The following is a 13691-nucleotide window of genomic DNA, read 5'->3' as shown; positions in this document are numbered from 1 at the left end:
TGTGTGTGTGTGTGTTAGTCTCTAGCGGCTGGCCTGCCCTGTAGGCCTGGCAGACAGGCCCAGTGAACGAGCTCTCTTAGTGGGGCTTGTTTGATGTGGGCTCTGACACCTAAAAAGGTCAGTCTGTGTGCTTCAGGAGAGGAGCCCTGTAATATGTCTTCCAGGTGTTTAACAGACAGCTCAGGAGGCCAGGTTAAAGGTCATGGCAGGGCTGGGTTATGAGGGAGATGTAGAGCTTTGAAGGATTCCAGCCAGTCAGTGTGTAATAACCTCCTCTGCTTTGATTAGCCTAGCCAATCTCTCTCTTCAGGAACTGCACCATATATGGTATTTTCCTCTGTAACACACACACACACAGCTCTGTAGCTCTGTCCATCACGGCTGTGCTACACCAGGATATTGAGTTCGATTCCCAGGACCACTCACACGTAAAAATTTATATGCGCATGAGTGTAAGTCGCTTTGGATAAAAGCGTCTGCTAAATGGCTTATTATTATATATTATTTTCTTAACACTGTTTGATAATGGGGTAGTGCTTTACTTGGTGATTTAATTCAATGCCATCATACTGTTTTTCCCAACACTAAGCAAGGTCCCAAATCCTCTGAGACTCTCACTTGTTCATGGATCTTAGTTCCAAACACTGCATCAAATTATTTCCTCACACACCATTTATGAACACAAACCACCCTGTCCATTGAACTCCGTAGCTAATTACATTAATTTTACCTGTCGTGTCGGACCTGACCCCACGCTTTATGGATACGAGCCCTGTTGATCTGCTTTGGCTTTAGATAATAATGCAGAGAAGGTATTGTCAGTTAGGCTGGCTAGGATGTATGAATGAACCTCTCTGTCTCAATATCACCTCCAGTATCTCACATCCTCACACATCCTCTCACATGCCACAACAGATGAAGAGGTGAAGACTGTGGCTGCATCTGAAATGGCACCCTATTTTCCCTACATAGTGCACTACTTTTTACCTTATGGGCCCTTGTCAAAAATAGTGCACTATATAGGCCATTTCAGATGCAGACTGGGGCCTGATTATTAGCGCAAAACGTTTTAAGAGGTGACATGATAATGTGACATTATTTCAGGCGGAACCTTGGTTCACTGTTAGCCTTGAATGTTTTTAATCCCATTCTCTATTGGAGACCTGTGTCTGTCTGCATCCCAAATGGCACCCTATTCCCTATATAGTGTGCTACTTTTATCCAAAGCCCTAAGGCCAGGTCAGACTGTCTCTGTGATAACCAATTTAAGTTTTGATAAGAAAACATTACTTTATTTCACCTTGCACCTAACGTTCTACGCTACGCATTATCATCCTTTTACATCATGGAGGAAAGTGTCTGAGCTACGTCCCAAACGGCACGCTATTCCCTATATAGTGCAGAACTTTTGACCAGCTTTGGTCAAACATAGTGCATTATATAGGGAATAGGGTGAAATTTGGGTCGTAGCCTGGGTCTGATGCTGGTGTTTTGGGGATATTTTTGGAGTTGGGAATGAAGATGGATGATTGGAGAGCGGGGTGTGTGATTTATGGGCTGTGTCTGTGCAGGTCCCTGTTGTGATTTATGGGCTGTGTCTGTGCAGGTCCTTGGTTGCTAACCTGGCAGCAGCAAACTGCTACAACAAGGAGAAACACCTGGATCTGGATGGCAACTGGGAGCTGGTTGAGAAAGCCAAGGTCTATTATATAGCGGTAAGTGACACTCTACATTAAAATCTCTCTCTCTCTCTCTCTCTCTCTCTCTCTCTCTCTCTCTCTCTACATTCAAATGACTCTAGTCCAGCCAAACTCAACTGGCGGACCGCGGTCCTGGTCCGGACCCAGAGAAGGGTCAGTCCGGACCGGACAACATCGCATTTTGTTATATAAAAGTCAATACATTATTTGTAGACAGCTTTAAAAAAATTGGCCTCTTTTACCCAGCAACCTCTCTTTCTCACACCCTCTCTCTCTTGAAGCAACACCTCTACTAGTGCCCCTTCTAATCCAATCGTGTGGTTATATGCAAATACAAGAGGCCGCGTCTTACCCAATCACATTAATCCAAGTATCCTCCACGGAACCTTGGGACATGCAGGCAGAGAGAAACAGAAAGATTTGACTGCGATGGTGAGAACAAACAAGATTAGCCAACTCAAATATGAGACGTCCACCAAAATCCTTGTCAATTTCCTGACAGCCCAACAACGTGCAATGGAGTGTTCACTGAGGATAACTTGGGTTTTGGGAAAACACAAACATTTTCAGACACTGAGATGGTAAAGTAATGCATGTATGAAGTTGCTGACACCTTGCTTGAAGGTAAACAAAAAGATGAGCTCAGAGAAAATATCAAACAGATCCCACTGTCAGATTCCACAGCAATGAGGAGAACTGAAATATTAGCTGAAGATTTAACTTCACAACTTGATGAGGCCATTCAGAATGCACCATGCATTTCATTAGCTGTGGATGAATCAACAGATAACATTGATAATGCCCAGCTTCTGGTGTTTGTCAGATTTTATTACGAAACAAAGAAGGAATTCTGTGAGGAGCTGTTGGGCTTAACAAATCTAGAAGCGCACACACAGGGAGAGGATATCCATGAGGCCATCAAAGGGATGCTGACAAAACGGGGGATAGATCTGAAGTCAGTGGTCTCCATCACCACAGATGGAGCTCCAGCCATGAAAGGGAAGAGGGAGGGGACTGGTTGCATGTTTGAAAGAGGACCACACTGACCTGACATCATATCACTGCATTATCCATCAATCTGTCCTGTGTGCCAGTCTGGGAAAATAGTATTCTGAGGTCATGACAACGATGATGAAACTGATCAACTTTTTGAGAGCAACATCACCGCCTGCTACGAGGCATTCTGACAGAGGCCAATGGCAGTTTTGATGACTTCCTACTGCAAAACAATGTCCGATGGCTCAGCAAAGGCAGGGTTTTGGAACGCTTTTGGGCCATTCAGGAGGAAATCAAAGCTTTGTTGTCAGAGCAAAAGAATGACAAGGCAACTCAGTTTTTTGGAAGATGAGGAGAAGATGGAAACAGTTGCATTTTTGACAGACATTACATCACACCTTAATCAACTGAATGTTAAGCTGCAGGGACGGGACAACACAGTGTGTGTTATGATAACAGCAGTCCAGGCTTTCCAGAAGAAATTTGAGCTTTTCCTGAATTATCTCCAGGGAGAACTTGTCCACTTCCCCAATCTTCTGGCGAAACGCAGGGAGACAAAGATGTTCCCAACCATGTTGATTTCATCCAGAAGCTGATGGATAACTTCAAGGCTCGCTTTGATGACTTCACTGTTGGAAGAGAACTGCTGCTGCTCATCCAGAACCCCTTCTTGGTCACAAATGTGACAAAGTTGTCAGAAGAAACAAAACAGATCTTCAGATGGGTAGATGTTGCATCACTGCAAATGGAGTTGATTGAGCTGCAAGAAAATGTGGCTTTGAAGGACCCTGTCACTTTCTGGGGAAAGATGGTGCCTGCAGCTGATGTCTCTGTTCTCAAGAAACTGGCACTAGACATCCTGACCATGTTTGGCTCCACATACAGCTGTGAATCAGCCTTCTCCACAGCGAACTTCATTAAAAACAAATACCGCACCAGGCTCACCAATGAACACCTTCACCAGTGTCTCAGAGTTACTCTCACACCATTTGTGCCAAAGTTCAAAGCATTGGCAGGAGACAGAAAATGTAATTTCTCTCATTAATGCAGGGCAAGGCCCAGAGTGATGTCACGGTTTCGGCCGAGGCTGCCTCTCTTCCTTGCTCGGGCAGGCTTCGGCGTTCGTCGTCTCCGGAATACTAGCTGCCACCGTTGTATGTTTCTATGTTCATTTGGTCTGGTCTGGTATTGTACACCTGTTATCGTTTAGTGTCATTAGTGTCCTATAAGTTCTCGTTGTGTTTGTCAGGTGTTGTGTGTGATTGTCTTCACTGTCGTGCGTTTTGCTAATGCGTATACTGTTTGCTCGGTAGAGCTGTCCTCCTATGTGTAGGAGTGTTTTGTCGCACCTGTTTAGTGCGCCCGTTTTGTTTTCGCCTGCGTGCGGAGTTCTCGCCTCAGGGCATTTCATCGTGCTTGAGTTTGTGCATCCACTAAAGTCTTTTGGACTTATTTTCTGCGTCCTGCGCCTGATTCCACCACCACACCCACCTACAGCAACACTGACAAGTGACTTATACATGAGTATTGCATGGCCCACATTGACGTTCTGTGCATTCAGATTATTATTGTTGTTCAACTCTCCTTTGTTCTCCAGAAAACATACACTTAATTTTATTTAAATCTTTTTTTATTTTAGTCAAGGCCCATGTACAATGGTTCACAGTGCACTTTTTGCATAGACAATTATGCAACCACTTTTGTTCTTCAGCGATGTTGATGCAATGTTGCACATGTTTACATTCGAAAGAAGTTGTAATTAATTCAAATACTTAGTCTCATTTAATGTATTTAATGTACATTTTATATAACATGTTTCCTAAGTCTTAGACAACTGTTTGCTACGACGCTGTACCACAGCGCCGATAAAGGACAATATCCATCCGGACCTTTACCACCTAGGAAATAGTAGTTGAGTACCCCTGCTCTAGTCTCTACATTCAAATGTGTAGAGACACACACACACACACACACGCACGCATGAGCGCACACATCACATTTTAGTAATTTAGCAGACTCTTATCTATAGCAACTTACAGTGACGCTCTTAAGATAGCTAGGTGGGACAACCCCATATCTCAGTCATAGTAAGTATTTAAGATACTCTTTGAAGAGGTAGGGTTTTAGATGTTTTTGGAAGATGGGCAGGGACTCTGTTGTCCTAGCTTCGGGGGGAAGCTGGTTCCACCATTGGGGTGCCAGGACAGAGAAGAGCTTGGACTGGGCTGAGCTGGAGCTGCCCTCCTGTAGGGGTGGGAGGGCCAAGAGACCAGAGGTGGCAGAATGGAGTACTCGGGTTGGGGTTTAGGGTTTGAGCATAGCCAGAAGGTAGGGAGGGGCAGTTCCACTTGCTGCTCCGTAGGCAAGTACCATGGTCTTGCAGTGGATACGAGCTTCGACTGGAAGCCAGTGGAGTGTGGGGAGGAGCGGGGTGACATAGGAGAACTTGGGAAGGTTGAACGCCAGACGGGCTGCAGTGTTTTGGATAAGTTGCAGGGGTTTGATGGCACAAGTGGGGAGCCCAGCCAACAGCGAGTTCAAGTTTCAATGTCACATGCACAAGGACAGTGAAATGCCTTTCTTGCAAACTCTAACCCCAACAATGCAGTAATCAATAACAATGTAATACAAAAAATAACAAGATTGAACAAAACCACATGAGATATAAAAAGGAGAAATAAGAAGAACATGTACAGGGTCAGTTCCAGTACCATATTTATAATGCAGTAGTCATTGTAAATAGAGTTGCAGTAGTCCAGACGGGAAATGACAAATGCCGGGATTAGGACCTAAGTCACTTGTGTGAGTTAGGGTCATACTCTACGGATGTTGTGGAGCATGAACCTGTAGGAGCAAGTCACTGCTTTGATGTTTGCAGAGAATGAAAGGGTGTTGTCCAGGGTCTCGCCAAGATTCTTTGCACTCTGGGAGGGGCGCACCATGGAGTTGTCAACTGTAATGGAGAGGCCATCCCCGGGAGGAAGAGGAGCTCAGTCTTGTCGTGGTTGAGCTTGAGGTGGTGGGCTGACATCCAAGCTGAAATATCTGCCAGGCACGCAGAGATGCATGTCGCCACCTGGGTGTCAGAAGGGGGTAAAGATAACCCTGGGTGACACCAGTAGTACGAGTGCGTGGTGCAGACACAGATCCTCTCTACGTCACCTGTAGGAATGGCATGCCAGGTAGGATGTAATCCAAGAGTGTGCAGAGCCTGAGATGCCCAGCCCTGAGAGGGTGGAGAGGAGGATATGATGGTTCACGGTGTTGAAGGCAGCAAATAGATCTAGGAGGATGAGAACAGAGGAGAGGGAGTCTGCTTTGGCAATGCGGAGAGCCTCCGTGACACAGGGAAGAGCAGTCTCAGTTGAGTGACCCATCTTGAAGCCTGACTGGTTAGGTCAAGAAGATCGTTCTGAGAGAGATGGCGAGAGAGTTGGTCAGAGACAGCACGCTCAAGTGTTTTGGACTGAAGGGCAGCATAGGCTGAGATGAACTCTGCGTTGGTGACCGCAGATCTGCAGTTCCAAACACTGCCAGAGACCAGGAATTCCATATGGGTTGTGCACGCAGGGTACACTAAATTAAACTCAGCAAAAAAAGAAACGTCCATTTTTCAGGACCCTGTCTTTCAAAGATAATTAGTGAAAATCCAAATAACTTCGCAGATCTTCATTGTAAAGGGTTTAAACACACTTTCCCATGCTTGTTCAATGAACCATAAACAATTAATGAACATGCACCTGTGGAACGGTCGTTAAGACACTAACAGCTTACAGACAGTAGGCAATTAAGGCCACAGTTATGAAAACTTAGGACACTAAAGAGGCCTTTCTACTGAAATAAATATGCCCAGGGTCCCTGCTCATCTACATGAACGTGCCTTAGGCATGCTGCAAGGAGGCATGAGGACGGCAGATGTGGCCAGGGCAATAAATTGCAATGTCCGTACTGTGAGACACCTAACACAGCGCTACAGAGAGACCGGACGGACAGCTGATCGTCCTCGCAGTGGCAGACCACGTATAACGACAATTGCACAGGATCGGTACATCCAAACATCACACCTGCGGGACAGGTACAGGATGGCAACAACAACTGCCGAGTTACACAAGGAACGCACAATCCCTCCATCAGTGGTCAGTAGGCAATTAAGGTCACAGTTATGAAAACTGTCCGCAATAGGCTGAGCGAGGCTGGACTGAGGGCTTTGTAGGCCTGTTGTAAGGCAGGTCCTCACCAGACATCACCGGCGACAACGTCGCCTATGGGCACAAACCCACCGTCGTTGGACCAGACAGGACTGGCAAAAAGTGCTCTTCACTGACGAGTCGCGGTTTTGTCTCACCAGGGGTGATGGTCGGATTCGCGTTTATTGTCGAAGGAATGAGCGTTACACCGAGGCCTGTACTCTGGAGCAGGATCGATTTGGAGGTGGAGGGTCCGTCATGGACTGGGGCGGTGTGTTACAGCATCATCGGACTGAGCTTGTCGTCATTGCAGGCAATCTCAACGCTGTGCGTTACAGGGAAGACATCCTCCTCCCTCATGTGGTACCCTTCCTGCAGGCTCATCCTGACATGACCCTCCAGCATGACAATGCCACCAGCCATACTGCTCGTTCTGTGCGTGATTTCCTGCAAGACAGGAATGTCAGTGTTCTGCCATGGTCAGCGAAGAGCCTGGATCTCAATCCCATTGAGCACGTCTGGGACCTGTTGGATCGGAGGGTGAGGGCTAGGGCCATTTCCCCCAGAAATGTCTGGGAACTTGCAGGTGCCTTGGTGGAAGAGTGGGGTAACATCTCACAGCAACAACTGGCAAATCTGGTGCAGTCCATGAGGAGGTGATGCACTGCAGTACTTAATGCAGCTGGTGGCCACACCAGATACTGACTGTTACTTTTGATTTTGATACAAATATTTACACATGTTAAGTTTTCTGAAAATAAATGCAGTTGACAGTGAGAGGACGTTTCTTTTTTTGCTGAGTTTAGAAGGGTTACAGACAAGGAGTGGGCGTGAACAGGTATAGAAAACACACACACAGTTGACAAAGCTACAAAAGAGCAAAATTAGATCTGAAAATAACAAGATAAGATACTTAAGTGAGAGAGTGGTGTGGAGCCTTTCTCTCATACAGTGGGGAAAAAAAGTATTTAGTCAGCCACCAATTGTGCAAGTTCTCCCACTTAAAAAGATGAGAGAGGCCTGTAATTTTCATCATAGGTACACGTCAACTATGACAGACAAATTGAGAAAAGAAAATCCAGAAAATCACATTGTAGGATTTTTAATGAATTTATTTGCAAATTATGGTGAAAAATAAGTATTTGGTCACCTACAAACAAGCAAGATTTCTGGCTCTCACAGACCTGTAACTTCTTCTTTAAGAGGCTCCTCTGTCCTCCACTCGTTACCTGTATTAATGGCACCTGTTTGAACTTGTTATCAGTATAAAAGACACCTGTCCACAACCTCAAACAGTCACACTCCAAACTCCACTATGGCCAAGACCAAAGAGCTGTCAAAGGACACCAGAAACAAAATTGTAGACCTGCACCAGGCTGGGAAGACTGAATCTGCAATAAGTAAGCAGCTTGGTTTGAAGAAATCAACTGTGGGAGCAATTATTAGGAAATGGAAGACATACAAGACCACTGATAATCTCCCTCGATCTGGGGCTCCACGCAAGATCTCACCCCGCGGGGTCAAAATTATCACAAGAACGGTGAGCAAAAATCCCAGAACCACACGGGGGGACCTAGTGAATGACCTGCAGAGAGCTGGGACCAAAGTAACAAAGCCTACCATCAGTAACACACTACGCCGCCAGGGACTCAAATCCTGCAGTGCCAGACGTGTCCCCCTGCTTAAGCCAGTACATGTCCAGGCCCGTCTGAAGTTTGCTAGAGTGCATTTGGATGATCCAGAAGAGGATTGGGAGAATGTCATATGGTCAGATGAAACCAAAATATAACTTTTTGGTAAAAACTAAACTCGTCGTGTTTGGAGGACAAAGAATGCTGAGTTGCATCCAAAGAACACCATACCTACTGTGAAGCATGGGGGTGGAAACATCATGCTTTGGGGCTGTTTTTCTGCAAAGGGACCAGGACGACTGATCCGTGTAAAGGAAAGAATGAATGGGGCCATGTATCTTGAGATTTTGAGTGAAAACCTCCTTCCATCAGCAAGGGCATTGAAGATGAAACGTGGCTGGGTCTTTCAACATGACAATGATCCCAAACACACCGCCCGAGCAACGAAGGAGTGGCTTCGTAAGAAGCATTTCAAGGTCCTGGAGTGGCCTAGCCAGTCTCCAGATCTCAACCCCATAGAAAATCTTTGGAGGGAGTTGAAAGTCCGTGTTGCCCAGCGACAGCCCCAAAACATCACTGCTCTAGAGGAGATCTGCATGGAGGAATGGGCCAAAATACCAGCAACAGTGTGTGAAAACCTTGTGAAGACTTACAGAAAACGTTTGACCTGTGTCATTGCCAACAAAGGGTATATAACAAAGTATTGAGAAACTTTTGTTATTGACCAAATACTTATTTTCCACCATAATTTGCAAATACTTTCATTAGAAATCCTACAATGTGATTTTCTGGTTTTTCTTTTCTCATTTTGTCTGTCATAGTTGACGTGTACCTATGATGAAAATTACAGGCCTCTCTCATCTTTTTAAGTGGGAGAACTTGCACAATTGGTGGCTGACTAAATACTTTTTTCCCCCACTGTAACTCCGCAGAACCGTCTATGTTTGCACGACTGCTGCTGGGAAACCAGGGGAGACTGAAGTACTAACACAAATTGATAATTGCTTAGCAGAGGTGAAACCACTCCCCCTCCAATACAGCCACTGATTACGAAAACAACAACAGTCCCAAATTGCCCTGCCCCTTAATCCTGGTTGATGTGTCAACAATCATCTGCAAGTTATGAGCAGTCAGCATTTCATACAACCTGTAGACTACTGGGAAGACAGGCGGCACTTAAAGTAGATGGCCCAAGCTAGCAAAAAGACGGTACTAGACAACAACAGATTAAGACAAACAATGTACTTATCACTCCTGGAGATATCAGTCATCCTCTAGCTATAGATTGAAACACAGACACACACTTTCTCCCATTGCCAGAAGAGGACAAAACGTTAATAGGGCCTTTGTAGAAAGGAAACGATCCCCAGTCATTGTCAAAGTGTTCTTTTGTCTTCTTTTAGTAACTCATCTATTCAAACAATACCACTCAAGTCTTCCTATTCTCCTTGTGCATCTGTGTGTGACGGTTTAAAGTCAATGTGAAATTGTTGTGCATGTGATGTGTTCATTCCATCAATATTGTATCCAACAGGTGCTGCAGAAGTGTGACAATTGATTATCCAAGTTCATACTCTCCCAGACACACACACACACACACACACTAATGTAATGTCTTGACTTGCTAGAGGTAGGCAGGGTAGAATGGCCAGCGGCGCTCGTGTTTCCCCTTTTAGGATTAGATTTAATTCCAGTGGATGAACTTCCACTCTGATCTCACATCTAGTTGATAGCCCTAAAATCACCCTGCATTCCATGTCTTTAAACAGTTATCTACGTAAATCAACTTTATAGCCTGACCAGTACCTACTCTTGTTTTACCGTTATTTTGTTCCAAATACACCCCAGACCCCAACTCCACAATGACATGTCAATATTGACGGAGTCATGCCGCTAACTTGAGAATATTGTGGTCGAATGAACGATACAAGTTTCTTTGTAATTACTTCACTTAGTCAAAATAACATCAACAGAAGGAACAGTAAACTACATCACTCTGTCATCCAGAGTTTGTGTGGCCTTATTTGAGGCTCTGATTCGCATTAGCAAACACAGCACATCCGCTGCAAATTGGCATATATTTTTTTTTTCGCCACATTTGACAGTGTGATGCAGAGAAACTCTTCCCTCCGTGGGATTGGAGAGAAAGAAGGGCCACAGTTATTTTGTTTAAAAAAATATGTCCCAAATGGCACCCTCTGCCATTTGGGACTCAATCTTTGTCAGTTGCTGCTGGGAATCTCAACACGATGGAATCGGAATACGGCATCTCGGAATCCCTCTCGGGCCTCTTTGTCAAAACAACGGATCGTTGTCTTTGTTAGAGTCCAATTGGCACTTCTACAGAACTTATCCAGATCCACTGCCACAGCCATTGGCACTTAATGCTGTGTGTCTGTGTTACAAATGGCACCCTGTTCCCTATATAGTGCACTACTTTTGACCACTACCCTAACCAACGAGCAGCATCACAACACAACACTGCCGCCATGTATTAATGTGCTTTGTTGATTTCCATTAATTGACTGACTCTGTTCTGTGTTGGTATGTCTTGTTATGCTCTAATCTGTCAATCATCTTTACCAATGCTTTCTTGACTGACTTCCACCCCAGTTAGACAAAGGCTCCAGCCTGGCCCTTACTTACTTACGTACTTCCTGAACTGTACCTAAGTGTGTGTGTGTGTGTGTGTGTGTGTGTGTGTGTGTGTTAAACTATACTTGTGGTGACCAGATTATATATATTTTTTGACCAACTGGGGACATTTTGTTAGTCCCAACAAGGTCAAATGCGCTTTCTAGGGGGTTTAGGGTGAAGGTTAGAATTAGTGTTAGTTAGAATTAGGGTTAGGAGCTAGGGTTAGTTTTAGGGTTAGGAGCTAGGTTTAGGGTTAAGGTTAGGTTTAGGGGTTAGGGAAAATAAGATTTTGAATGGGACTGAATTGTGTGTCCCCACAAGGTTAGTTATACAAGAATGTGTGTGTGTGTGTGTGTGTGTGTGTGTGTGTGTGCGTGCGTGTGTTAAAGAGGTGATTGATGATTCTTGGCAGAGGTTCTCAAGGTGCCTGCTACTATGTGGTGTGATTGGATGAAAACATAATTATTAGAGGGCTCCTAAAGCCAATCTGGCTCCTACATCAGCCCATCCAGCAGCAGGGCTACACACACACACACCACACAGAGAGCGAGAAACACATGCACACACAGTGGCAGACGCTGAGCAGGGAGGGGAGGGGGAAGGAGGGAGGGGGAGGGAAGGAGAGAGGGGGAAGGAGGGAAGGAGGGAAGGAGAGAGGGGGAAGGAGGGAAGGATAGAGGGGGAGGGAAGAAGGGAAGGAGAGAGGGGAGGGGGAATGAGAGAGGGGGAGGGAGGGAAGGAGGGAAGGATAGAGGGGGAGGGAAGAAGGGAAGGAGAGAGGGGAGGGGGAATGAGAGAGGGGGAGGGAGGGAAGGAGGGAAGGATAGAGGGGGAGGGAAGAAGGGAAGGAGAGAGGGGGAGGGAATGAGAGAGGGGGAGGGAAGGAGAGAGGGAGAGATGGGGAGGGAGGGAATGGAGAGCGGGGGAGGGAGTGTGGGAGTGACTGCCATTCCTCACAAAGAGAGAGCCTGTGTTGAACTCCTGCCAGATGTTTGGTGGCATACTTGCTGTTGCTAGGTAAGCTGGGTCCTTGGGCATATCACTGCACAAAGAGCAATAACAAAAGCAGAGGGAAGGATAGAAGAGATGGATAAACGGATGGAAGGGAAAGGATGAGGAGAGGATGTCTTTTTCTTGTTTTGAATATCAACGGTGATGTGGCAGCGAACGTTGTTGCTTTTTACAGTTATTGTTGTTTTTACAAAAGCCAGTGTTATAGCATCAGAAATGGAGGCCTGCTGTATTGTGTGGGTGGGTGTGAAAGAGATGAAGCGCTCTAGATGATTGACTGTAATTGAAGGGGGGGGTCCCTCCACCTTGCCCCCTTCCCTTTATCCACCTTTCCCCCCCCCCCCCCCCCCCAACCCTCTACACCCTCCCTCTTTTCTCTCTCTCTCTCACACACTACACACACCGTCTGCAGCACAGCATACCAGTCTTGTAATGTGAACACGTCTTCCATGATGCCACATTAAATGAACCTATGCTTTTACTTCCTTTAGCCAATAAAACACACACACATAATAAAGAGCCCTGGTCTAAAGCCATTTACATCCAGGAAACAGACTCTATTTTCTCATCAAGCTTGATCCAAATAAAACCGGAGCATTGTAATGGCGAAATTAAAAAGAGACGTGTGTGTGAAACAATTGACTATGAAAAGGCCTATTAATGACTTGGTGCAGATGGTCAGAAACAACCCCAGGATACAAGAAACACTTCACCATGCCAACCAGTCTGATCGGGAGAACTCACTGCCCAATGAGAAATTAGCTAGGTCATGCTCCCTACAGACATGGAACCCTTCCATCCCAGACAGCTCTCTAACCCAACCAACACCTCCCCTATGGTAGCCACACCCAGGCAGACCTGGCTTCAAATAGTATGTTTGTTTTAACCTTCCTGGAATTCCAGTTGGACAGGGTTTGCACATTTTGGACTTTTCTGTTGATTCCATTGTGCCAGGTGAGCTCAGTCAAGCACCTCTATAGTATTTAATGGATTTCAAATACCATTTGAACCCATGTCTGAACCCAGGCTATTGAGCCTGCCTAAACAGCCCTGCAACCTGAAATACTGGCACACTCCGTTAACATGAGCACATTGCTGATAGATAGCAGATAGATAGCAGATAGATAGCATTCAATGGCAGCTGTGTCTCTTTACCCTGACTGCAGAGGGGAAGCTGAGATGAGCTACAGTCACTGAAGCATCATGTCTATGCAAGCAAATAGAAAAGGACTGAAGGGATGGAGAGGGGGAAAAAATTGAAAAAAATGTGCAACACTAGCTGCTGGCACCACAAGCCGGCACGTCAGCCTGCTACTCCCCAGAGTGGCGCAGGCACACACACACACACACACACACCTGCTCTGCCCCGCCAGCCCCTTTAATTTGCTGCCAAAAAGCGAAAGGAGTGGCTCTCCACACCACTAACTGACACCTTATCAGCTAGCCAATGGGCTGATTAGCACAGAGGTGACTGCGGCTAACGCTCCGTTCTGTCCCCCCCCCCTCTGTCCTCTGTCCTCCCCTCTGTC

General features: G+C 45.9%; 1 protein-coding gene across 2 annotated transcripts in view; it reads left to right on the top strand.

The window, feature by feature from the left end:
* adkb (adenosine kinase b) overlaps window positions 1-13691 on the top strand; it is a 276291-nt gene that overhangs the window by 108369 nt on the left and 154231 nt on the right. For both annotated transcript variants that reach the window (XM_084160041.1, XM_084160042.1), the window contains exon 6: window positions 1607-1715. In XM_084160041.1, the coding sequence (XP_084016167.1) occupies window positions 1607-1715 (109 nt within the window). The remainder of the gene's footprint in view (window positions 1-1606; window positions 1716-13691) is intronic.

Source organism: Coregonus lavaretus, assembly GCF_964263955.1.
Source record: "Coregonus lavaretus genome assembly, chromosome: 1".
NCBI lineage: Eukaryota > Metazoa > Chordata > Actinopteri > Salmoniformes > Salmonidae > Coregonus > Coregonus lavaretus.
This window is presented reverse-complemented; position numbering and strand designations above follow the sequence as displayed.